The following is a 27,548-nucleotide window of genomic DNA, read 5'->3' as shown; positions in this document are numbered from 1 at the left end:
ATATACACATACATATATACATATTTTTCCCTTCTTTTTCTCTTTTCCCTCATCCCAGTTGTTCCTTCCCTTTGAGCAGTTTCTTTCCCCTTCACAATACCTATTAAGCCTTTCAGATTTTATTTACTCTTTCAGGTTCCTACACTAGTGACACAGTACAGTATTAACACATGTGGGTCTGATTTACTTCACTTATGATTATGGTCTCTAGTTGCATCCATTTACCTATGAAAGATTCAAGTTCATCTTTCTTGATAGCTGAATAATATTCCATTATGTACAAATACCACATCTTTTTTTCTATTCTTCAGTGGATGGGCATTTGGGTTGCTTCCACGATTTAGCTATTACAAATTGAGCACCTGTAACCATGGGTGCACATATATCGCTGTGGTAGGATGTTTGTAGATCTTCTGGAAAAATACCCAAAAGGGAAATAGATGGGTTGAATGGACCTCTAGTCCTAGATTAGTGAAGAATTTCCAGACTGATTTCCACAGGGTATTTTAACTTATTTTTAAAGTGGAATAAAAGTTTGCTTTACAAGTATGTTTGTGCACTTGATAAGAAAAAGTATTATTTTGGCAGTCATTAGAATTCTTAGGGAACACTGGGAAAAAATTGAATATGAAAGTGAGGCTCTAATAGCAATATGGAAGAAGACAAATTATTGACATGGATTTTGGAGGAAGAAAGGGAAATACAGAAGAAATAGGGGAATAGAGAAGAGACATGGGCTGAGTGATATTCCAGGAAATCAGTCTAAAGAGGATGATGATCAATGAGAAACTACCAAAGAAAAACGTTTTTTATGAACAAAAATTACAATAATAATAAACGTTACTTATTTCTTTTACCACTCTGAATGTTGGACCATTATTTCTTCCATAAGTAAATGGTACTACTGTGAATTTAAGAAAATTTTTCAAGGTAATACAGGTGAACACACAGCTGGAATTTCATCCTGGAAAGACTGACTTCAAGTCCATTTCTAAGATGATTGTGTGAGTAAGATATAAATTCCACTGGCATCAGATTTGCACAAGAGGATGAAACACCATACGGAAGTGTGGTGTTGGCACTAAGAGGGATACTGCACATGTGGAATGAGCCTAATCTACCCTTTCCAAAAATCTGACTGGAGAAGGCAGCCAGAATTGGATCATGAAAAACACAGATGATGTGTGAGAAGTAGCTTTAGGATGAAATTAACCCATCAGCAAATGGAAACTGAGACTTTTTAATCTTCCTTTATTTTATTTTCCTAAATATATTATGATTAGCTTCTTGGAAAGGATCACAGATTGATATTAGATTATTATGATACCATTTGAATTGATATTTCAAGAGTAGCTTTAGATTCATATCCCTATTTCTTTCCTAGCAATATGGAGAATATCAGAAACACTAGGCATATGTAAGTATTGTGACTCAGATCTTTCTAAGTAGTTTATTCCACAAAGCAGGGTGGTTTCTATTAAATTTTGAATAAAGAGTTTAGGTATTGAGTGTGGAAAATTCTTGGGCAACTGTCCAAGATGAAGGAAGACACAGAAGTATATTTAGTTTTCTGCTAAGTTTTACAGTTTTCTTTAGACTCCACTTAGTATTATCACTTCCCTTTCCAGATCCAGTGGACCACTTCCCTTTCCAGACTCCACTTAGTATTATCACTTCCCTTTCCAGATCCAGGGCTGTTAGAGTGTTCCATAAAGGAAGACCACATCTGCCTCCCAGAGACTGTACACAGCTCTGCAAAGATTATAGGAGGAGGATTTTCCAGGACTTCACATTTATAGGAGGACTATAGGAGCTCACATCTTTCCACTGCCTCATTGTTTACACTTTATCCCACTAGTGTGTATGGTAGTCTTTATGCCTACCTTTTGCCTCAGAATTTTCCAGACTAAAGTCTGAGAAAAGCCTTATCATTCTAGAAAACTTTTTAACCCAGATGTGTTCATTTCAGAAACTCTCAATCCACCAAACAAAAATAAAAATTAATTCATTTTGTTTTCAGGTCAGCAGATTTCCTAATTTTTGTCAACCTGTGCTATTTTCACATGTCAATATGTGCTATTTTCACATATTTTTTTCTCCAAGCAACCACAAATCATCTTCCAATTTACATATCTCACAACATCCAACTTTTTTTAATGTTTACAGATTACAGTATAATAGCAATAACTAGCACTGATACTATTTGTGACTTAGTTTGTCCCTATCCACATAGAGAAAAACAGTTTGATTTTTGGGACAAAAATCCCGAAACAATCACGACTTTCCCCACCTTCCTAATTTCTACAGATATCATACTCTCAATTCTGAGAACGCAATTCCTTGGCCCCAACTTCTCTCTTTGGCCACATCCTGCCTAAACAGCATTTGGAAAAGGCTACTGCAGAGCATCTTTTAAGATCCTGTCCTGATCCATATAAAGGAGTGAGATCACAGTAAAAATAGATGTTCAGAATATGAAGTGAACATTTTTGTTTAATTTCCATGTCCATAAAGGAATTCTCCTCGCCGCTATTGCTCACAGTCTTAGAAAGTTAACGTATGCCACTGGGTGTCAGACTATAACTGCCTTTCATTAGCAAAGGACAGTTCTACCAGATGAATGCAACTGATGAACAAAGACTTAGAACCCGGGATCCAGAATTAATTTATCTTCCTTAGGATGGTTCTTGTGGACTAGAACTGAACTAAAAAATAATTTTCTCTTTCTACTCATAACATACCAGTTCTGCACATGATGTAAAATTAAAGGGAAAACATGTTTAAAAGATAATAACTGGAAGTGAAATGGCACCCTTAAAACTGATGCTTTTTTGGCAAGGAAAAAAATAACTTTTTTGGTAACATAAAAAAAGTATGAGTGAATTAATGACTCTTATTTGGAAGAATTAAATTCTATGTCAAATAATCCAAATGAACAGAAAGCCAGAAAGAGTGATAAATTTGACATCACCCTTCTCCACATCCTCTTTGCTAAGCCTTCCTGATGAACTTACTCTTTAAGAAGTAGCATTTGTTTTCTTTTCTTAAATTTTGTTACTTGTTTGTTTGCAAATGTGACAGCAAGAAACAAATAAATTATTAGGAAAAGAGCTCAACCACAATGCTAGAGCCAGGTGTGTCAGGTTGTGCCAACTATTTGGGTGCTGAGAAATCCTACAGTTTCCGAGATACCTGGAGAGGCAAAAAGAGAGAGCTCCCTCCTGGAACATGGCAGTGTGCATCTGAAGTTGAAGCTACCACTTCACCCCAGGTTTTCACTTGAGACTTTTCCAAGTTATATTCAATTCATTTCTTCCTTCTTTCTTCCCTTCCTCCTTCCTTCCCTCCCTTCCTTCTTCCTTCCTTCCTTCTTTCCTTCCTTCCTTCCTACTACATTGTGTAATTTTGGGTCATTTTCCTATTTTTATATAAACAAGTATGTTTCCATTACCTAGGCCCACTAAATACAAATATATATACCAGACATACAAATATATTGCATGACTTATTCACTACTTTTTCTCTACACCTGTGTGTCCAGTACTCAATAGGTTCTCAATAAATACCTGTTAAACATAAATAAATGCACCAGTGTTAGGTACTTTGAATATATCTTGTATACAGTCAGGTGTTATTTTTACACTGGAGTATAAATTTGATTAAAAAACATTCTAATTTTTAAGAAAGTTGTGGTCTCTCCCACCTCCATCAATAGAGCATAGTTTTGAACTTGCTTCTACCTCCATAGAGCTTTTCTATTCAGTACGTAATTTGACCAACTCTCTATGTAGTCATACTTTTGTGACTGAAGTACAAATTAAAAATTAAATCAGGAGAAATGGAGTTCATATGCATTTAGGTTCTCTAGTTAAAAATAAAATGTGGGGGTACAGCTTAGATCTGGACTATGTGTTATACCAAGCAGTAAGTGATTCAGATCTAGCTATGGCAAGCAAGAGCAAGAGGGAGAAATATTCCGAAAAGTGTCTGTGTATTGCAGGGGAGGGGATGCTCAGGAAGTGACAAGAAATAACAGTCTGTGAAAACCTGACACCGTTACTTATCTGCACAGTCCCACTGGACTAAAACAACTATCTATCTACATTTCCTCTTGGCTCATATGAAATAACAAGACACATTTAAAAATATCTGGTGAAATTAAAGTATGTCACACAGACACACTTTAGGTAGCTACAAGGGAATAACTGATGTTTTATTGAATTACAAAATTATCAGGCTAATAAATTAGAGCTTTTAAATCTATGTAGCAGCTTGAACTACAATATTGGTACAAGCTGATCTTACAAGATGTTCCCTACAGAACAGAGTTAATATGATGAAACAAGAGAAGAAATAGAGAGAAAACACCCACACTTATTTTATTTTTATTGAAGGTAAAAACCACCTGTACACACTTCTGCTCAGAGAAAATTGCTCAGTTTCATATTTCTCTCACAGATAGAAATGTACTCCACAGAATTAGAGCTGCTTCTTTTGTTTCTTGTTCTATCAGAATTTAATTTGCATATTTGGGGACATGTTAAGATGCTCTCTGTGATTTAGTGAGTTTATAAAAAGGTAATTTGATCTCAACTCATGTTTTTTTATTTCTAATACTGAGAGCTGCATACCATTTTGAGAAGTGAGCCATGAGAGGAAGATGTTAGCTCCTCTTGTATTAGGTAATAAAAAAAGTTCCACAAGGGACGAGTTACATATTATGGCACTGCGAATATAAGGCTCATTTGGATTTAATTCATTACTACATCACGTTGCACAGGAAGGCAATCTTTAAGCAATAGAATTGCACTTCACTGGTAAAGGACCCAGCTACAACACACAATCAGCTTTTGGAGACAGAAACTGATTTCCCCAATCAGGCATACAAAATTTAATATATTTTCTCCAGTTATAATGAGAGGGAATAGAACTTCAATGCTACTTTTTCTGCAGATAAGAATGACACCTTGCAAACTCAGAAAGTGTATTTTTGCCTCAAGAATTGACTAAATTTTGATACCACAAACTGAGTAAGTTCAGGCAAATGATTAAGTATCTTTAGAAAATATTTGAAATACTTTTTTCCCCCAAACTTCAGTATCAACTTTCCATCTTAACAGCTAATTCCTAAAGACTGACCCCTTAAATTATTCTAGAACTGTTCTGGAATTTTTTAAAAAAATCCAGCCAAATTGTATTGGCTGACTTAAGCTCCCTGCACCTGTAGGTATTAGTCAGTGTTCTTCAGAGGGGAGGAAAAAAGCTACAGGGTTTGTGTGTGAGGGACGTTCATTTAAGGGGCTAGTTCACACAACTGGGAAGACTTGGTAAGGCCAAAATTTGTGGGGTGGGCTGATAGATGGAGTCGTAGAGAAACCACAGTTTAAATACAAATGAAGTCAGCAGAATTCCCTCTTCTTCAGAGGTCAGTTTTCCTATTAAGGCCCTCAGCTGATTGGATGAGACCTAGTCACATTTAGGAGGATAATTTGCTTTATGCAAAGGTTACTGATTTGCATGTTAATGATATTTTAACAGAACCATCCAGAATAATGCTTGACCAAACATCTGGGTACTGTGACTTAGCCAAGTTGGTACCAAAAAATTAACATCAAAATGTGTTTGTATAAGCATCGACAAGATGGAACATAAAATGATGTATCCTTTCTGTGACACCCTCCTATGACATGTGCATGAGGAAGGGGATGCGGGCTGGCCCTTGCATCATCCACTGCTTGTACATGAATTATCTGCCCGCTTTCTGTCTCATCAGATAGAAACATTCATTTGATACTTTTAAGTGAACCTAATAAAGTGCTCAATTTGATTTAACTTTACACAAATAATCTGTTTTAAAGTATATTTTACTTTAAATATCCTCTTTAAGCCACCCTTGTGAGATTATAGCAATAACACTTATATGTAAAATTTTCAGATACCATAATTTCTAGAGTGTGAGTTAAGTTGTTAAATTGCACAGCTCAAAGGACTATGTCTGTCATTTGAATCTTGATTTCATTGACATTAAAAAGGAACATGAAGGAGAGAAGCCTACAGTCAGTTCCCAACCTTCCCATGTTTTACTTGTACTTCACTCTGCTAAATCTGATCACTACCAACCTTTCTACGCAAGAGTGTGGAGAAGTCACATGAACCCACAGGAAACTGACATACCTGATCCTCAAAGAGAGAGGTTTGTTATTTCCTTGTACTACATTTTACTGATCTTGTTCCTTTCATGGAATGAATAAGATCAAAAAGTGAATGGTTCGGAAAGCGTACCACAGTCAACACAGGAAACAGGTAAGAGAAAGGTGTGAGGACAGTTGATCAGTCTCAGTAGAGGGGGTCTGTCAGTACACATGCTCGTAACATATCTGACAGAATTGGTTCACTGACAGTAAAACAACACTGTGATTATGTCACCTATATTTCTCCAACAAAGAATACATTACAATGAAATTAAGGGTTCTTAATTATGACGCTTATTAATCTAAGTTAGATCTGATGCTTTACATCAGATAGATTTGATGGAAAAATCAAAAAGGGAAATTTTCTTACTAGGAAATTAAGTAACCTAATCTCAGTAGAAAATCAAGTAGACACATATGTGATCACTAGATTATCTCTGAATTTTTAACTTCCATTTTTTGTCATAGTAAAGAAATGCTTGGTTGATTAAATAAAATATCATTAAAAGCTGTAGAAGTTCTAGCAGAGTGCCTGGAATACACATCTTCAGCATATACTTACAGAAGAAAATCCTCTGCCTTCAAAATCAACTTCCTAGTACTGTTATAAAAACACAGATAAAAATGGGTTCAAAAGGCAAAGTTCTTTCTTCCATAGATAAGAGATTATAAGATAGAATTTCCAGAGGATAAAGGAAGAGCCAGAAATACACATTGTTTTATTTTTAAACTACTATTAAAATAGAATGTATATAGAAGTGAATGTTTCTCAAGAGCATACCCCTTTCTTTCTTTCTCTCTTTCTCTCTTTCTCTCTTTCTTTCTTTCTTTCTTTCTTTCTTTCTTTCTTTCTTTCTTTCTTTCTTTCTTTCTTTCTTTCTTTCTTTTCTCTCTTTCTTACTTCTCTTTTTTGATGCAAGGTTTCATTATGTAGTCAGGCTGGTTTTGAACTCATATGTATTCCAGGCTGTCCTCAAACTCATGGAGATTCTCCTGCCTCTCCCTCCTAAATGCTGGGATTACAGGTATGCACCGCCACACCTGGCTATCAGGAGCACTTCTACACTGGTTCATTCTGCCATGCAGTGAAGATGTACTAAGAGCTGGGCTGCTGTGATTCAGGTACTGTGTTAGACACTTAATTCTTTCTTCACCATGAAGGAATGTGATTCAGGCCAACAAAAAGTGAGAAAAATGAAATACTTAGACTTGCAAAGATAGCAAGAGAAAACCAACTGGGAGGAGATTAATCACAGCACCATAATGAGGTTGACACCTGAGGCAAACCTCAAAGGAAGCACAATATTTGAACTTGTCAATACAGAGAAGGTCATTGAGTCAAAATCCTCTCTATCAACAATTTTCCTTCATCTGATTGGTGGGCGCTTTGGCCAAATGTCTAAGGCCTGAGTAGGCATAAGCTTTCATCTGTGAGTGGGATCAAGTCGTGAAGAGAAGTGATAACATTCTGCAGAGCACTGAGAAATTCTGAGTTAAGCAGTTGCCTTATGTAAAGTTTAGAGCAATGAAATACTATGTATAAATAAATAAGTCTTACCCTATGTATTTCTTTTGTGATTAAAGTTAAGACAACGTACATTTGTTATCTGGAGAGATCAATGATAGACTAGCTAATTGTTTCCTTTAGGAGTCATCACTCTATTACAGTTAAATTCATTCTGCTATCATTTGCATAAATTGAATAATGTCGCTTTTGTTATACATATACATGACTTTTTCCCAATTAAAATAGCAGTTGCTGTGTTGCTTTTTTCATTTCTTGTAGCCTTCCTACATTATTCCCTCTCATACTGAAATTGCAGGAGAAAAAAAGTGAAGGATGAGAGAAAATAAATATAAGATGGGGAGGAGCAGATGATAGTTGGAAAGAATGGCTGGGGACTCTAGGAGAGTTGCTGATGGTGTCGCTGTGATCAAACAATGGGAACAGAGAAAAATACCCTGTAACGCCCATGGGGTGGCACTTCTTTAAAAGTAGCTTATATGTCCAAAAAGAAATACAAATTGTCAATTAACACTTGAAAATCTGCTTAATATTATTTTGGTCTATAAACAGTGATGAGGGCCTGGAAGGCTGGGGGCTCACAAGGGAGTTTCAGAGGACATCAGGTGTTCATGGCTAACAGCCACAAGGCAGTTTCAAAACACAAAGCAAAAGCCAAAGAAATTCTAACTCTGAAGTTGTGACTTGCTTCCAGGAATTTATCAGAAAAAAATACTAAATAATTACACAAAGGCTATTGCCAAAGAATGTTTATAAAGACAACCTAAATGTTCCTTTATAAGGAATAGGTTAAAGAAATTATATGGCATCCATACAATTGAATGCCAGGCAGTATTTTAGTCTAATGGTTTAAATTTCTGTTTATAGACTTAAAAATGGTTTTAAATACATTTTAAGTGAAAAGAATTTTAAAGTAGATATTAAAAGAATAAACATGGCATGATACAATTTTGCTAACTGACAAAGAGAAGAAAAGAAAGAGAAGAAAGAAAGAAAGAGTGATATTTTTTAAAAAGGTGATTATAGATATTTTTACTATACTTTTTACTTTTGTATACATTCCACATACAGTTAAGAAGAAAATAATAATGCTTTTTCCATTTAAAAAGCTCCACTAGCCATAAACAGAACATAACATATTTTCTCCTTTTCAGCATACTATTTCACAGCACTACAGCGTCAAAAGGCAAACAGTTCCATGTTCTCAAAATTATACTCATCGGTTTATCCAGTGTAAATATCTTCATTATAGTATTATATTTGCTAACTATTTTTGGTGTCTGCAGCAGACTTTGTTCAGCACTGTGCTTATGAACTTTAGGATGTCATATATGTACCTTGCAGAGGTACCTTGTTTCACAAATGCTTTTGTGAATAATTTGGCTCACAACCAGAGCATTTAGCAAAATTTTGTTTTTTGTGCATGAACTCTGCATCAGATGAGAACTCTGCTTGTCAAGACTGCAGCCATGTTTACCACACAAACAGGAATGTGCCTATCTGTTCCAGAACTGTGAAATAAGTTAAGTTCATGAACTGGTGATCCATTGTATATATCAATCATCCATTTAAAAAATCTGAAATCAATTGTATATTTAATTTAATACATTGTGTCAGTCACATTCCAGTTGAAAAGCGCTCCCTCAGTAGTGCTAGGCAAACATGTTTTAGAGTAGGAGACCAGCATCCCAATCAGCAGGCTGAAGCTGACTAGACTAGACATAAACACTGACTCTGAGTCACAAGTATATCAGGACCCCAAATGGATCATAAGTATATTTCATTCCAAAGAAGAGAAAAGGAGGAGTACTGAACTGGAAGATATAGCAGTTGTTATCAGGTGAAGATGCAAGAGTACAAACAAAAGCTAGCATAGAAGTGAATAAAATTAAGGCACTTTGGAAGTAATTTTTGAGTGGAAATCAGAGATGTGTGACTACTGAGGTCCTCAGAGTGGTTTAGATCCAGCTTCATAACGATAATGCCTGATCAAATGAGTAATTATTATAATTGGTGTGTGAAGCCAGCCTTCTGCATTGATGTTTACAATAAACTCACATTATACAAATAAAGACTGCCTAAGGCACCAAAAACATGTGCTAAAGCTACTTCTAATGACCTAATTTGAATCTAATGCTGCTGAATATATCTGATATATACATCTGAATGTACATCTGCCTACATAGGAGAAGAGATAGGGAAAAAATAAACCAGAGACTCAAGAATGGTAAAATTTTCACACAAGATAAGCATATAGAGAGATGACCATGAATATCTTGTTAAAAGATTTATTGATGTGCACACACACAGATACAGTCACACCCAAGAACACTAACACGGTTTCATATCTATGCTAATTTTAACTATGTCAATACATGTCGTCAAAGCAGTTATCAATTTCATCTAAAATATGCCCAAAAGAGCCCTGTGAAGTGAGGGTTTCGGAAAAGGACTGCGTCATGGGGGGTTACGCTCCTCTGTAGATTATTCCATGATTAATGTATATGCTGATAAGAAGTGGATTATTGGGAGTGTGACCTGGAGGGTTTTATTCTTACCGCTGGCTTCTGCTCCTTTGCTCCACTTCTCGGCTGCCGTGCACTGAGCAGCTTTCTCCTTCCATGCTGTCTCACCGTGCCATTTCTGCCTTGGAGCCGGCCAACCGTCCACTGGACCCTCGGAAGCTCTGAGCCCAAATAAACCTGTCTTCTTTGAGCTGCACGTGTCAGGCATTTTTGTCCCAGTGTTTGGAAAGTGACTAGTAAAAATGGTAACTAAAACTCTGATTTATTTTCTTTTGTTGGATCCACATTATATCTAGTAATTACCTTAAGTGAACCTATTAAATGGCTTTATCATTTGGTAACTAGGTTCTTAAACTAGATATCTAGTAAGTACATCTCTCAATGATTCTCTATAAATAAACACGTTCCTCAAACATGTGCTTTTCTAAGTATTACATGAAAAAGTCACCTGTGTAACATTTAAATTGAACAAGGATGACCTGGGGGGTAAAATTGTCAAGTATCACCTCCCTTTCTTGCTCTTTACACTTGTTAATTGAGGCTATTTCTTCCCCACCTTCCATTCTTGAATACAAACTCCAGCAATTTTATCCATTGTTAAGTAACACAAGTTACTCCAATGAGAAATTAAAACTCTATCATTTAATCGTAAGAACTTTAAACTTTTCTCTACTTTTTGGCCATTCCTTAACGGGAAGCCTTGGAGTCAGGCTGGGAGAGCCGTCACCATCTTCTTTACTTTGTGATTCTATACTCCCTCTCTTGGAGCTTCTGATATGCCAAGGTTAAAACACAGAAAATGATAGCAGGTAAAGGGCAGGCCAAAAATTTTGTTCTTTTTTAAATTTTTAATTTTGGGAGAGATGCTCAGAATCAAATCAGGGCCTTGCATATGCTAAACACATGCTTTCCCACTGCACCGCAACCTCACCCCAAGTTCCTTTTCTCACTTGGTGGATAATCTCATGCATTGGTTTTGTACCTTATTAGGAATTTTCATCTGAATTCATTGTGTGCAAGTTTTGTTGGTTCACTAGAAACTCATCCACCCCGCCAGTGGGATTTCTCACCTTTGTGTGTCTGGAAAAATTTACTCTCCTGGACACTGAGCATCTAACCTCATCTCCAGGTTCTCTGTTTATCACTCTTGTTTACCCTTATTTTTCACTTTTAGCAGCAACTAAGTAGTCCTTCTCTTACCCTTTAGACTTCTCAGGTCTGAATGTAACACTTGGCATGAGGGTTCTTCCAAGTAGTTTTGTTAAATTCTTTTCCTATTAAATTTTAGGCTTTTTTCTTGAAAAGAGATTAGAATTTACAATATATAAATAGTTCACCCCCAAAATTTTCCTTCTCCCCCATTTCTCTATTATTAACTTCTCCAAGCTCTCACTGGCTTGGCTATACAAGGGTGAACATCTCTGTATCTAAAATACATGTTTAAGTTCTGCATATGGATTTTAGAAGTGCAATACCAATACTTTTGAAGCCACAGTGGAAGTGAGGTTTCAAATGTGATACTTTAACATTTTTATACCAGCTGCCTTTCATACAAGTAGTCATTTATTTAAAACCGTAACATAGGATATCCTCTGATTAATTATAATTATATTCATTATATTTTAATATGAATAAATATTCATAATACTTTGAATATGATTACAACATGAAAAATCTAAATAATAACTGAGGTGATTTTCAAAATACATATCATAATTGGTAAACATATTACAATCTGCTATTTTTCATCGATCCATACACTATTTTCCTTCCTTTAAATGTACTTACTCAATGTCTGATGGAAGATGGAATGTAAGACAGGCAAAGCAATGTCAATCCATTTCCTCACGGATTTGCAGTGTGATTATCTTTTATATGGCACACCTACTAAACATTAGATAAGACCTGATACCTTTACAGTATTAACAAAGAACCAACAGACAGGGGAAAAAAGGACTTGATGACTGAAATAGTGAGTCAGGAAGAGCCTCAAATTTATCAGGAAATGATGAGAAGCAGAAGCTGGAATCCATAATATGCAGAATTAAATTTACAAATAGTAAACACAGAAACTTGCAAGATGGAATATGGTTAGCATGAATAAAGAGTGAAAAATGTGTCTTTCAGTGAGATGTTAACCAAAGAAAGTTTGTATAAACATGTTTGAACCAACAATATTATTGTTTAAAGAAGAAAGATTGTTGTCTCGATTAAGAAAATCCTATGGCTATTGGATGAAATATAATCATGAACCTGTTAAGCCATGGAATATTACTTAAGGGTTTAATTTCTTTTTGTTACATATTTTTAGCTAGCTTTAAAATATACCTCATTTTGTTGATGCTGTAATTTAATAGGGGGATAAAATCCTTACGGTCCTGCCACTGCCATTGTAAAGAGAATAATACTGTTAATCATGCATTTTAAATTTTAAAATCAGTTGCCTATTTGTAAAAAGGATACAAGTGAATTTTACAATGAAATATAAAGAAAATATATATGTAGTTTAGTTACTAAACAAAATGCATGCTAAGAAGTTCTTCACTGTCTTAGTTACTTTTGTCATTGCTGAGACAAAATATCTGACACTCAAAATTAAAGGAAGAAAGGTTTATTTAATGCACAGTTTGTAGAGATTTCAATCCATAATCTGATGGCTCCAGGGCAGGGTGGCACGTGGCAGAGGGGACTCACAGAGGAGGAACAGTTCATGGAGGGCAGCAATGTAGCAAAGAAGCGAAAAGCAGCAAGACCATAGCAGCCCTCCTTATGACATTTACAACCAGGATAAATGCACTTAGGATGGGTAGCACTCACTCTAAGGGTGAGGAAATCTTAATCCTAACCAAAATGATACCAAACCAGTCCATGGATTAATTTAGTAACCACACACCCTTCATCCCCGCATCACACTCCCTACATCTAGCCACCTTTGTAAATCCCCACCTTTGACTGCATGAGGCTTTGGGGGGACATTTAGACACAAACCATAACATTCTGAACTAACTTAAAATTTAATTCTAAACTTATTCCAAGCCAAGGTAAAGAAGAAAGCAGGCTAGGTTGTGAGATGTATTGTCTTCTTAAATTAAAAGTTTATAAGTGCCTCAGGGAAATGTAATTATTCTTAATATTAAAGGGAAATTAATCCCGTACATCTATTTTCAGAAGATACTTTTGTGATATAGAATGGATGTCCACAATAGCACTGATAGACATAGGCAGCATATCTATATAGGGATAGAGACTAGATGGATGTTTACCTACTATAGTAAACACAATTTTGTAAGGTTCATGTATGCTTTTTGCTTGTTTTATTTTTTAAATGACATCCCTGAACCAATAAGATCTAACATATTTATGACAGTCTCTTTGCCCTTCTCCTGTTCCAGCCTGCTCTTCAGGGAGTTAACCCCTTTAAGACGAGTTTCCCAGATTCTGAGTCAGCCTCCTGCTCTATTTAGCCAATGAAACAATCACTAGAGTACTGAAAATCCGGAGGGAGGGAGAAGCTGTGGTACTTCTCACCCTTTCTATCTTCTGTGGAGTCTCCAGCTGAGACTGCATCCTTCTCTCCGCTTGTGTATAAAGTTCCAGCTTCCCCCAACCCTCCAGCCTAAGTTTAGTAATGGCTCCATTTCTCGACTTTGTTTGCATGCCTTGATTTTTTTTCTCATTATTTATCATCAAGGGGATTGCATCTCTCTATTTTAGATGCCCTGTACTTGAAATCTACATGAAATTTTCTCTTTCACTGTCTAGATTATGACTGATACAATCACTCATTATAAGAAAATGGGATATTTTTTAGGTTAATTCAGTATAAATAATTTTGTATTGGAAAATATATAAAGTATCATTATCTGCATATTTCATATCCAAGAGTGCTTAAACAGTGAACAGCAAACATAACAGTGTGTAAAAAACACATTCCTATCAGTCATTCATACATTAAATACATCCTACAAGTATAGGATCAGAATTCATCAACATTGGAACACCTGATACTTCAGCACATGCATTAAATAATGTATGCTCAATGGGTTTGCCTTCCTTGAGAAGATCTTTTCTCTGCATGTATGAAAGTTATATGTGGAAGTAATATCTACTCTTCACTTTCCATTTCTTTGTATCACCACATATGTAAGCTAGGAGACTATTAAAAGCTCAAATTGTATGTTAATAATGTAACAAACACTTTCCAGTTGTCTACAAATTATGTGATGTCAATAAATTTTTCCCAAGAACTCAGACTTAAGGGCTGCATAAGAATAGTTTTTTTATCACTTCACTTTTAAGTAAACTCATTCTGACCAAGGAGATCATATGTGAAGTCACCTTAAAGAGATAGAAGAGCCTTTCAAAGTGTCTGATGTGTGGAATCAGGAATGTTTAAATATGCAATGCTAACTGAGTGGCTCAGGAAGGCAGGAGAGTGAACACTACCAGTGCACATACCAGTGACTAAGAACAGTTACCTGAGCTCATAAAGTAGGTTTATTTTATTCTGATATCACAAACATTTTCAACCTCATGGCTAAAGCCCTAGTTGTTATTATATGTATATGTGACAATCTCTGCATCTTAGCTTGGTCTAACTGTGTTTCTTAAGAGAAAATGCATTGGCTAGAGTGCTTTGTCTCCTCTGTAGTCACAATTCTTATTATCACTTCAAAAAACCCACATCATAAATCTGTATTGCAGTAGCAGAAATCTGAAAGAATATACCCCTCTCTGAGGTTTATTTTCTTGATGTGCAGGCAAGTTATATTTCTCACTTTGGAAAGCTGATTTAAACAATGGAGAAATCATTAGCTCAATATCCCTGTGAGACATTTTTTTCCCAGGGATTATGTCCCACCAGCATTCATTTCCTTTGCTCCTACCTGAAAGACTTCTTGATATCTTCTGCTTGGATTGTCTGGAGAATCTCTTGGTATAACTGAGGATCAACTGTTCCTGAAGATATGGCATCTGAAGGGCAATTTGTATGTGCATAATAACCTACCAAAATTCCGAGAATAAATAAAATGGTGGTTGTGCAAAATATTTTCAAAAGGCGACAAAAGTTGCAGCGGTTGCTCTTTGGTACAGATCTTGTATAATGGGAAACATAGTCAGATTCTTCTTGTAGCCGCTGGAATCTTCCTTTTGGTGAAGTTGCTGGCTGAATGGAATCAAGATTGAGGTCCACAGACTCTGGGTGCTCTAGGTTTTGATTCTCAGAACTGTCAAGTTGGAACTGGTCAAAACCAGGCTCCTCCAGTTCCTTCTCCATATCCCACTCTAAATCAAGGGCAGTGGCTTGAAGGTCATCATTGTCTAAGTACTGTGAATGTCCTGACGCTCTTTGATCTGCACTGATCTTCTGGTAGGCCATCTTTTTACCTGCGAATATAAGAAATATAACTTCTTATGAAAACAAACAATATGCCCAATAAGTCATAGTTTACTAGTGACTGTAATAAAGGGAAATACATTCTCCCTACAGAGGTCATATTTAAGATAATTATTTAATCAGGTTTTCCTGTGTTTGTGGCTATAGAGAAGGAAGATTAAAAACAAAACAAGTCATTTTGTGGAAAGAAGATAAAAAGCCATTGAAGAAATTACACACATACACAATGAAGCTTTGAAGTTCAGGAGATTAACAGAAATCACAAGTGTACAATTGCATTGGAGGAAAATGTATTACAATGAAGGCAAAATTAATCTTACATATTTCAAAATAATTTTTAAAAATTTAGGGCAAAGGCAATACAGTGGTCACTTGGTAAGTTGGGAGGAAAAAAGATAAAAGATCTTGGGATGATTATGCTAGCAGAGCTACTTTTCAAAACACAAATTTAAGGTAAGAACAGATTGATATACTAAAAAATATTCAACCTATACAACTACAATAAGCAAAATATGATGTTATATAGTCACAGACTGCTAATAAAAGTGGAAAATTTGAAGGTTACCAGAGAGCACTGAATTATTGTAACGAATTTATGACATGAATTGGCCTGGCTCGGTGAACCTTAAATAAAAGTTCTGCATGGCATCAACCCCCAAATGAAACTCTTTCATCAGCGTAGGAGACTTTTAGCTTCTTCACCTTAGAACAGAAGTGGCAGATGGAGGCTTTTCTCCCCTACAAAGTTTTTGATGACAGTTTGTTATATCCTGCGGAGCAGTATTAGGGTAACTGGGCTAATTAACTGTAAGTGGTCTGAAGTCTGTTTTCAGTCACTCACTGGTGTGTCATGGTTACAGACACAGGGTATTTACCCTTAGATTTCCTGTGTATTGGATTTGTCACCCCAGTTGGATGCGAAGTTCCCTCACAATGTTTTGAAAATTTTCTGTATATCCGACGGTGGTGGTAAAGAACAGAGCTCAAATGATAATCGATTAGTTAATTGCTTAGGGTTAAAGATTGACAAATGAGCTCTAATGAAAAAAATAACATGAATTTCATGAAAATAAGTCGCTTTATTCACAAAACTATAGTTATCTATAGCACCAAGCCTGGCTAACAGATGCCCATAAAATGCAAGATTCTGAATTTCTTAGTTTCAATACAATTAAATATTAAATTATGCAAAAATCATAATTCTGACTATAATATTCATGCTATACTATAATGCAGGGTGGATTCTAATCCAGGATTGACTCAATAAAGGTGAGTATCTCATGCATGTGACACTTGGAGAGGCAAGAAAGACAAAGATAAATGAGTTACTATTCTTCAAGTACACAACAGTCCAATCAGAGAGGATATTACGTGAACAAGGAGGTTAAATGCAGTATGCAGAGTTCCAGCATACTTGTGGGAGATTGATTCTAGAAGAAAATATAACACCAGATTCTTCAAGAAAGTGACTCAAGTTCCTTTGGGCAGTAGCAGAGAATGTGAGAGGAGGGTAGCAAGGCAAGGAAAGTGAGAATGGCCTGTTTGAAAAATGTATAGTGGCATGCTATGGCTGAGGATGAAATATGGGGCCCGAGATGCTGGGGCAAAGACAGGAAGTGGTGATAGCAGGCAAGATTAATGTCTCTGCAACCCAAGGCTGTCATCTGCAAAGTGGGCACAGCAGTAATATAACATTACAGGCCTCATAGCATCATCATTAGGGTTAGCTGAGACAGTGAAAACTAACACATCCATTGAATGTTCAATAGGTTGTATGAGTTGGGAAAAATATTCCTGGTTTTAAAGAAGAAAAAAAATCATTGGAAGAAATGAAAGAAGTTAAATAATGCTGAATAAAATATGTAATTGTGTAAGACATTATAAAGAAGGCTACAGATACACACATATAGCCTATAATCCTTTGATTTCTTCTTTTTTATTTATTCTATATATAGAAACTAAAATAGAATATGTTAACTGTTGTCATGCAGATGATATTTGGTGTGGACTACAACATCAAGGATAGTTCTGCATGCTTTTCTTCCCTTCCCTTACTCTTTCTCTTCCAGATCATTTTTGTTTTCTTTGACCTTGTTTCCAAAGTGACTCAAGAAAATGCAGCAAACTCTGATTTCAGTCACTTCTGAAGAAGAGAAATGAAGCAATGTATGGGATGAATGATAATTATTCAGACAAAGGAAATGATGGCTAAAGAACTATTTAAAGAAGTAACCAAATAATACATGATTTAAAGAGCACATTTAACAGAAAGTACTAGATGATACTAAAAATCTGAAGGTAGTAGAATAGAGGCTCTTTAAAACCCATGATCCCAAATCGATTATGTCTGTTATAGAAGATGAAACTGTGATTCAAAATTAAATAACCCAATTAGGACCAACAAAAATGATGGTTGTGTACGTACTCCACAATGTGACTTCTGTTTTTATAAATATGATGACAAATTTGGTGGTAAACTAAGGTGAAATACCTTACTAACCAAATTATTTTAATGTGCATTATAAACTGCAATTTCTTAGAACTAAGTATTTTTTTTCCCTTTGGTTTAAACATCAATAAATTATCATGATCATGGCATGATATGATATATACAGCTTGAAATTTTCAGCTTTGCTTATTGATTAATTTACTACAGATGCTGTCTCAGTGAAGTTATCTATATTTTTCCCATTTTAATGAATGGGTCTCTCTGATAGCTTTTTTAAAAAACTGAATTATAATGCATGATTTGTTTTCAAGGAAGACTTGGGATATGAGAGCTACTACAGAAATGTGAGGTTTCTAACCCTGACCTCTAGTACAAACATTCAATGTCATTGCTGCACAAATCATTTGAAAATCAACTGCAATGATGAGGCAAAGTTTTCATTTCTAGCTTGACAATAGGCATTCCATCACAGGAACATCAGCAATTTTACGCTTTTCAAATATCAGACAGAATCATCAATTAGAAGGTAATGCAGATACAGATATTAACTCCTCACTAAGATGGATATCTGGCTGACACACTTACTACCACTTTTAGATTCATTACACATTAATAAATTTGCAGAAAATTCCATTTTCCAGGAGACTACTATCTGGGTCAAAGGCAAATAAAGTCACATTAAACAACAAAACTCAAGGTATTTAGGAAAATTCTTAAGTAAATGAGTATATGATAAAATATGTAATGAAAGATTTTAATCATTTCCTTTGGTAAATGGAATTATGCATATTACATTATACATATTAAATACATGTATTCATAAAATATATTTTATTGTTACAGATGTAAGTATAGATCTAAATGTAAAGGCATATATTAAAACTTAGTAGTTTATTTCTTTAAAATTTTTCCCTTACAAAAAATATTACTGACTTCTTTCAAAAGTCTAACACACAAATATAATTGACCTAACACTTTTATTTCATTTAAAATAAATATACAACAAACCATCAAAACCAAAGCTAAGTAAAGCTTTCACAGTACACTCAATTTTGAGACAAGGCAAATTATTTCATGTGTTTCACAAGGAATGCAGCTGTCTTTAAAATACCTATGCCTTATGTGAGACAAGTAAAGGAAAAGGACATTACTTTTTATTAGAATTTTCAAATTCTCAAGTGAGTTGAAAATATAAAAGAGAAATCTTAGTTATGTCTTAAATATAGTTATATAATTATGTCATTCAAACTTCATATTTTTATATTACTGATACATGAAATTTACTTAATTTAAATTGTCATGTAATTTTAAGGTTACTCCATGTGAATGATTTAAAAAACACATGTAGCAGAGTTTTGAATATACCATATAAATCTTTCTCCAAAAAAGATGCAATTTGATATAGAAAAGATCATAGAAATTTAAGACTTTTTTTCTAATGGAAGTATCTATAATATCCTTACTTTCTGTATTGTGACACTTGGTCTTTTAATAAATCCAAATTTTATGAAAAAGTATTATATATTCTCCTTGTTTTCAAAATGATCTCATTCAATACATAAGCCCCCTCCAACCCAGGGTTACTATGTAGGCTAAATTGTTTTGAAAATACAATGTACTAAGACAATTATCTTTTATATATACTTGTACCTCTATAAGTAAAAAAGCAGATACAAGTTGAGCTAAAAATTATTTTTTTAGAATATAACAGGCTTAGATCAATAAAAATGAATTCATATCCATGTGGAATATATTACTGAATTAAAAATAACAAAGCTTCTGAACACTATTTCACACATGCATACCGGCTAAAGCTAAGTAAATTACATAGGATGCAAGAAAATATATTAATAGCATCGAAATTTAATATATATTTAAAATACAATATCTTGCTGCTACAGATCAAGCCCAACACAGGGGTTACCAAATATTTTTGATAATAAATACATTTTTTTCAATTTTAAAAATGAAAGGAGGAAAATATTAACAGAGACAACCTTTTACAAAATAGCAAAAGAACACTACAGACAATACAGAGTTACAAACAAAGTGGTAGGAAATTAACAATGCTTGTTGTATCACATATTGATATCTTCCAAGTGGTTTCTCATGAAAACAGATAGAGACATGCAATATGGACCCATCAAGGACTCATTGACAGTTTCTTTTAGCAAAGAAATAAAAGACAGTAGAACAACTATGTTAACTATACTGTATATATGCATACATACAAAATGTCTCCTTCTTTCCCTTCTCTTTTCCCACATCCCAGTTGCTCTTTACCCTTGAGTGTTTTCCTATCATTTCAAAATGTCTGTCATACCTCCTAGTTTAAATTAACTCTTTCAGGGGCTGGGGATTTAGCTCAGTGGCAAAAGCGCCTGCCTGGCATGTGCAAGGCCGTGAGTTCGGTTCCCGGTACCAGAGAAAAACCAAAAAAAAATTAAAAAAAAAAAATAAATTAACTCTTTCAGGTTTTACAGTAGTGAAACAATGCAGTGCTTGCACATGTAGGTCTGATTTATTTCACTTAAGAGTATGGTCTCTAGTTGTGACCATTTACCTATAAAGGCCTTGAGTTTATCTTTCTTTATAGCTGTGTAATATTCCATTATATAAAAGTACCACAATTTTCTTATCCAATTTTCAGTGGATGGACATTTGGGTGGCTTCCACAATTTAGCAATTACCAATTGTGCTGCTATGAACATAGCTACACATATATCACTGTGATATGATGTTTTTAGATCTTCTGGGAAAATACCCAGCAGGGGGATAGCTGGGTTGGATGGGACCTCTTAACCTAGGTTGTGGTTGTTTGGAATTCTATATGCCTCAGTTACCTGTATATCAGGTTCTGTTTCCATGCTTGGGAAATTTTCTGCTATTATTTCTGCAAATAATCTTTTTATGTCAGTTGTGTTTCTTCCTACTGTTTCATTGACTTCTATAAGTCGTAAATTATTCCTCTTTGCTTCATCTTACAGCTGTTGAACTGACTTTTCCTGGATCCTTCTTGATTTTAAGAGATCCTTTCTTTCACAGTTGCTAGCTACTATGCTGTCTTCAAAGTCTGAGATTCTATCTTGAGCTTCATTCAAGTTGTTTTGGTAGCTTTCTGTGGCAGCTTTGTTTTCCTGGAAGTCTCTTTGAATCTGGTTCATGAGTTCTAAGTCTTTTCTGTGTTTTTCATTGAACACTTCTGACCCTTGCCTTTGTTCTTCTATTTTCTTATATGTTTCTTGTTCAGTTTTTTGAGCCGTTCCTTCATTATTATTGTCATTTCACTTTTTGCCTGAGAGATTTCTGATCTCATCTCTTCTATGGCCTTATGGAGTTGTTTCTTTACTTCCATTGCAATCATTTCAGCTATTTCAGGCATGTGTTTACCACGTTCTCCTATGTCAGTGTCTTCTGGACTTGTTCTGAGTGGGGTAGAGTTCTGCGATTTTTTTTCATTCTTCGTTTTGTCATGTTTGCTACCAGATGCACAAAGCTCAGTTTCCCTCTTCAGTAGCTGCACAGCAAAGTTCACTAGTGTCCCTGGTTTTCCTGTTGTTTAGGTTTGCCCCTGAGTGACCTCTGAGAAGCACTACTTAGTCTCAGGTTTTCCGGCAGTTTTTGACTTGTATCTAGTTATCCCCGTTCTCAGACATGGGCATTGGTGTCAGCTGATGGCCGACCATCTGTTCTAGCATCCCCTTGCAGTTCAGGGCACGTGCATGGCCCAGACTCTGGTTGCACTGGTGTGACAATCCCAGTCCAGTGGACCTATGTCCCCAGGCAGTTCAGGGTACAGGCAAAATCCAGACACAAATTGCAGGGTTGACAGTTTGTGAACCACCTGATTCTGTGTCTCCAATCAGTTCAGGACACATATAGGAACCAAATGCAGGCTGGACGGGTTGCAGTCACAGACTGCCTGTGCCTTCAACCCTCTAGGGGTTCTGGGCGAAAGTAAAGCATGGACTCGAACTATGGGACCAGCAGCTCCCGGAGCACTCACTCACTTGGAACAGGCCATGCAGGCGCTGGGAGAGGCTACACAGCCAGAGAAGCCCTGCCCTCAGCCAGAGAAGTCCCTGTGGCTTCTGAGTGAGGACCTCCTCTCTGCCGCAGAAGCAGGGATGGGAGAGACTCAGTCTGTAATGGAGGCGGGGTCCTGGGTTGCTCGCTCTGCCCTCAGATGGGAAATACCTGTCTCTCTCCACGAGTTTCATCTGGGAACCCTGGCGGTGTGAGTAAAGCACCGACTCAAACCACAGGACCAGCAGCTCCCGGAGCACTTGCTCACTCAGCTCTGGGCACGCGGAGGGAATAAATACATGTCAAACAAAATATTTAATAAATTATATCCGCTAATGCCACTTAGGAATATCATCATAGAACTATTTAGTTTTGCTCAGTGTTGTGGTTTAGATCTAAAATACCCCCACATGTCTCATGTGTTTAGAGGTGGGCCTTTTGGAAAGTTATTGGATCATGGGGCTTGAAACTCCTCAGTGGACTGATCTATTGTTGAGTTTACAGCAGAATATGCTACTGAGAGGCACAGCCTTGTCAGAAGAGGTGGATCACTGAGAGCCTGGCAGGGGAGGATATCTTCCTGTCCCTGGCTCCTCCCTTCTCTCTGTGCTTCCTGGCTACCGCAGCTTGAGCAGCTTTCCTCTGTCATACCCCCTTACCACGCTATTTATGTCTCACAGCCAGCTGACTGTAACTCTCTGAAGGCATAAGATGTAATCAACCTTTCATCCTCTAAATGGAAGGTGTCAAAAGTTTTATCCCAGTGACTGCAAATTGGCTAATAAACTCTGTAGTCAGATTGAGGGAATTTATTAAATGAATGTTCTCACTAACTACTGCTAGACTACACAGTGGGACTACCTGGTTCATCGTAGGTCTGCTATGTATTTCAAACCAATTATCCAATATCTTTATGCTTAAACTCCACATACTGAAAATATAAATAATAATAGAAACAGATTTGCAGACTATGATTAAATGTAAATGAGACTAACTTATTGAAATTGCCAAGTGCCTAACACATTATAAATGGTCTACTGTATTTTAGAGATTCCATAGAATAGAAATATTGGGAGCTCATGACTTTGAATATATCCTTAACTGTATTAAAGTAGGACCAAAAACCTCAAATTTTAGTAACAATGACCTGGAAATAATAAGAAATGGAGCTGTGTACACAAGTGCCTTTGAGCAAGGCAAGCACCCTGTTAACCATTAACTATGGCTCAGAGAGATAAGAGAGACATTTAGCTAATGTTTAATATAAAAGTCATTGTGTTTGGCTTACAACCACCATTTCATATCTTGTTATTATAGAGTTGAGTTCATTCTTAGTCTATTATGAAAGAATAATAGAAATTTTCTATAACGCAAAAGACTGCTTAATAGTTCTAGGAATTAGTATTATGTAATCATAAAAGTGAGTTATACATGTGTTTAATTGAACACCATGTTTGTCATAGATGGTTGATTCAATTCACTGACTGTGATGTTATTGTTAGCATTTTAACTAAACCAGAATAAAGCATCATGCAGGTCTTATTAGAATTAGGACACATTTTGATGTTTTCCTGCATGTAAAAGTTATTTTACAAATAAAATAAATAAATGACTCTAGCTGATAAAATTTAAAACATAAGTTAGAATCTCAGTTTTCTATCTTCAATTTCCTGACAGTTCTATGATTGAATCTTTATGTACAATGAAAAAAAATCTTCACATAGTGTTTCCTGAAGCTTCAAATGTAAAAATCATTTCCTGGCTTGAGCGGATGGATCTGCAGCAAAGGTACTTTTTAGAAATTTCAGTGCCTCATCAAAAAGCATCCATTAGGTACTATAATAGTGAATTACGTTAGTACCCAGAGGAACTCGAAAAATCTAACTTGAAGAATATTCCTCATAGGGTAAAAAAATTTGACATATTTTTCTCAGTAAGATTCTAGTTTGTATAAATAAAGTCCATGTTTATGGAATAAAATTTTGTTGTTGAAACTTTTAAAGGTCTCAACTTGAGAGCAGGGCAAGAGAGAAAACTATAGAAACAATTCAGAAGACTGTTTCCTGGTTTAATTTTTCAGTAAAATGAGATTTCTTTTCTATCTGTGGTTTTGTCAAATGGCCTTGGCAATTGCTACTGTATCTGTAAATGCATTAAGAATTCCTTATTTAATTGCAATTTTGTATGTCAACTACATAAAAGAAAAAATAATTACTTGTTCATGCTTCACTAATAAAATCAACATTATTAAAAAGTAAGGGAATGCATTTATCTGTGGTTTATTTTTAGAAATAAACATTCAGTCAAAGCTCATTGTCAAGTGGGTTACCGTGTTCTTCATTTCAGCAGAGCTGATAATCAACTTGGAGAGTATAGCACTAAAACTTCTTTCTGAATAATCTTGATCACTCAATAACATGTAAAAAGGACAGCAAATTAGTGAGCTATAAATTGCAAAATGCAGTCAAAATCATTTGAAAGAAAATTATTTGTTGTTAGCTGGTTTGTGCGAATTTGTTTCTGATCACTTCCGTATGTATAACCATTTGCAAAGTCCCTGAGCAGTCCAGGGAATCATTTAGAACCTATATACAACTGTAATGTGTACAACAAACCCTAACTTGGCAGTTAGTTTGGCTCACTAAACTGTATTTATGAAAAGGTTTCTTTTTAAAAAAATATTACAAAAAAAACACAATTCAATTTAGGATTTGGCAAACAGAAGAATTAAAATGAATGAAACCTACACCAAGTTCACTTTATGGTTGTCCTGAACTGGTGTCTTGAACTCTAAGTACTATTTAAAATATCTATCATGTGAATTTGTCTCACTAACATCAAAAAACTCTTCACTTAAGGATGTGTAAATTGTTCTTATATCTATGATAGACAGATTTTTCTGGTCTTTTCTTGGACTTTTGATTCCTCTTTAACTTAGATTCTAACATATTTTTTGTCTAATTGTTTTCATTTATAATTATATGTGTGTGTTTATTTCCATAGAATTTACAACCTTTCCATCTTCAGAGTAGAAATGCATAGGCAAGAGATAAATGCCACCAGAAAACTGGAAAACAAAGTGGAGGAAGACAATTCTAATATTCTGGTTCAAGAAAGCCAGTATAATTGAAATTTTGTATGGCTGTGAGCTTCTCTGAAGTCAGAGCCAAGAGCTGTTTATAGGGTTTGCTCAAGTTCTATAATCATCTTCCTGATTGCACATGCTAGTAGTTGCAACTGTCAGTCTTAGGTGAAAGACTTTTTTTTTTTTTTCTAAATTATCTTATTTTGAAGTTGCACATTTCTACACTGGGGAGATATTTTTCTCTATCTAGTGATGGAAATCGTAAGTCTCCTTTAAACCTTTTACACAAAAGTGACAAAATTCCCATATTATATTCAAAAAGTAACTTGCAAATATATTGTGGACCCCTTCAAAGGAACCAAGGATTACTATGAGAGCTTTTCATGTATTACATCATTTAATCAAGTAGACCTATTCATTAAGTACTTTTACTGTCCTCATTTACAGATGAGGTTATTTGAGGATTAGTGGTTAACAACTCCCTAAATTTTGACAATTAGCAAGTAGAAGAGCTAGGATATCAAACCTAGTCTGTGAAATTCTGAAACTCACTCAAATATTATAACATTCAGGTTGTAAGAGTTCCAAGAATAAGTGTGATGCTAACATGCTAGCAAGTTTATATCCCTGACTGGGTCAAGTGTGTGACTACAAGCACCAGAATTCCCCATGGCAATCCAGTCACAATTCCTAGATCTCTGGGGGCTGCTCTGACTCCATAGTCTAAAAGATCTCAGTTGCTCTTTCTCCCAGGAGCCCTGGCAGGCATTTTTGTTTCTTGACACTACAGTTTTGAATAAGGGAGATCAGCTTCCAAGTTCAGTGCTCTGAGGAAAAGAACACAACCTCTAAGTATGGTATCTTCTAAACAACACTTTGAAAGTGTCACTTTTTTTCGTACTGCAGAGGGACAAATTACAAAACACTGCATAAGGTCTGACAAATACAGTTCACATTCAACCTGCTATTGACCTGTTTTCAGCCATTAAAACCCTTTGGCTGGGCCTGTCCCTCTCCCTACTATGTGGTTTACACTGACTTAAGAGGGCTTAGAGGGTGTCAAGAGTTAACACATCAATACAATCACCACTTGCCTCTTTGAGAGCTGTCTGCCAGGAGGAGCCTCTTAGCTTGATAGATACACTGCAATTTTTTATCCTTTCAGCCAGCGTGAATGATCTTAAATTGCTGCTTTTTGACTATAGCTTTTGGATTTCCAGGAACAGACAGATGAAGCTTTTATCTACATGAGGCCACTAAGCACTCTATTTCTCACATTTTCAAAAGTACTTTATTGGTTTACTTTTTAAATATCTTCACTTTTGAAAGAGTATCAACAGGTTTCTATAAATGACAAGTGCTTTATTCTAAAATTTGTGTCGCTAAGTTTCCTAAAATCATAACAGAAAAACCGAGGCCCAGAGGGCAGAATCTTCCACTTTTATTCTTTATGGCTTTCTTGCATTCATGTTTTTATAAGGTGTTGCTAGGAAAAATTATTAATTATAGCAATATGATAGTTAAGTGATGGGGAAGAGGTATCTGAGAGGTATGGCAGTACTGTATGATCACCTAAAATTCTGTTACATAGTAAAATAATACCCATCACCTAAAACTTCCAAGTTTACATTAGGAATATTCTGAAAATCTATTCATTAGCTAAAGAACCAAGAATAAAAAAAATTATAAAATGTGAGTATTACACTTCAAAGCTCTTAATTGCAAACTACAGAAAACTAAAACTGGAGATTTAATACAAACTACTATATTAAAAGGAGTTAGTTTTAGATCTATGACACAATATGATCCTTATAAGGAAAAGATCATACATAGTATGGCTAAAATTAGTTTTTAAGTGAAATATATTAATGATAAGAAAACTAAGAAATGTAAACTACCCTAAGAAAATATAAACCAATTTTCAATTTATTATAGAATCAAGATTAAACTGCCCAACAATTAGTAGGAAGCATAAGAAAGAAAAAGTTACCCAAGAGTTTGAGAATTACTCTTTCTTATTTATAATATGTCTTACTCATAAATATGCATATATAAGAATTTTAAGGGGATATACTTTTAAAATATTTTCTTCCAGACTTCTCATTGGTATAGAAAATTTACTGCTAAAAGGTAAGAAAATTATCTTTTTTTTTTCTCCAGTACCGGGAACCGAACTCACGACCTTGCGCTTGCCAGGCAGGCGCTTTTGCCGCTGAGCTAAATCACCAGCCCCAAAATTATCATCTTTAAATAATATTCAAGTCCTTTTTAAATGTGACCTTTACTTACACAAAATACTAAATTGTTAATCTGTTAACCTTTTCAGTACAACATGTTTTAATAAGAAGA

At 35.4% G+C, this 27,548-nt stretch overlaps 1 protein-coding gene across 2 annotated transcripts in view; it reads right to left on the bottom strand.

The window, feature by feature from the left end:
• Naaladl2 (N-acetylated alpha-linked acidic dipeptidase-like 2) overlaps window positions 1-27,548 on the bottom strand; it is a gene marked incomplete in the record, with an annotated part of 1,228,826 nt that overhangs the window by 634,700 nt on the left and 566,578 nt on the right. For both annotated transcript variants that reach the window (XM_005383020.2, XM_013513456.1), the window contains 1 exon segment: window positions 15,128-15,629. In XM_005383020.2, coding sequence (XP_005383077.2) covers window positions 15,128-15,629 — 502 coding nt within the window.

The sequence above is a fragment of the Chinchilla lanigera genome, unplaced genomic scaffold (genome assembly GCF_000276665.1).
Source record: "Chinchilla lanigera isolate Chin_1 unplaced genomic scaffold, ChiLan1.0 scaffold00019, whole genome shotgun sequence".
NCBI lineage: Eukaryota > Metazoa > Chordata > Mammalia > Rodentia > Chinchillidae > Chinchilla > Chinchilla lanigera.
Note: the sequence above shows the minus strand (reverse complement) of the source record. Positions and strands in the feature narration are given on the sequence as shown.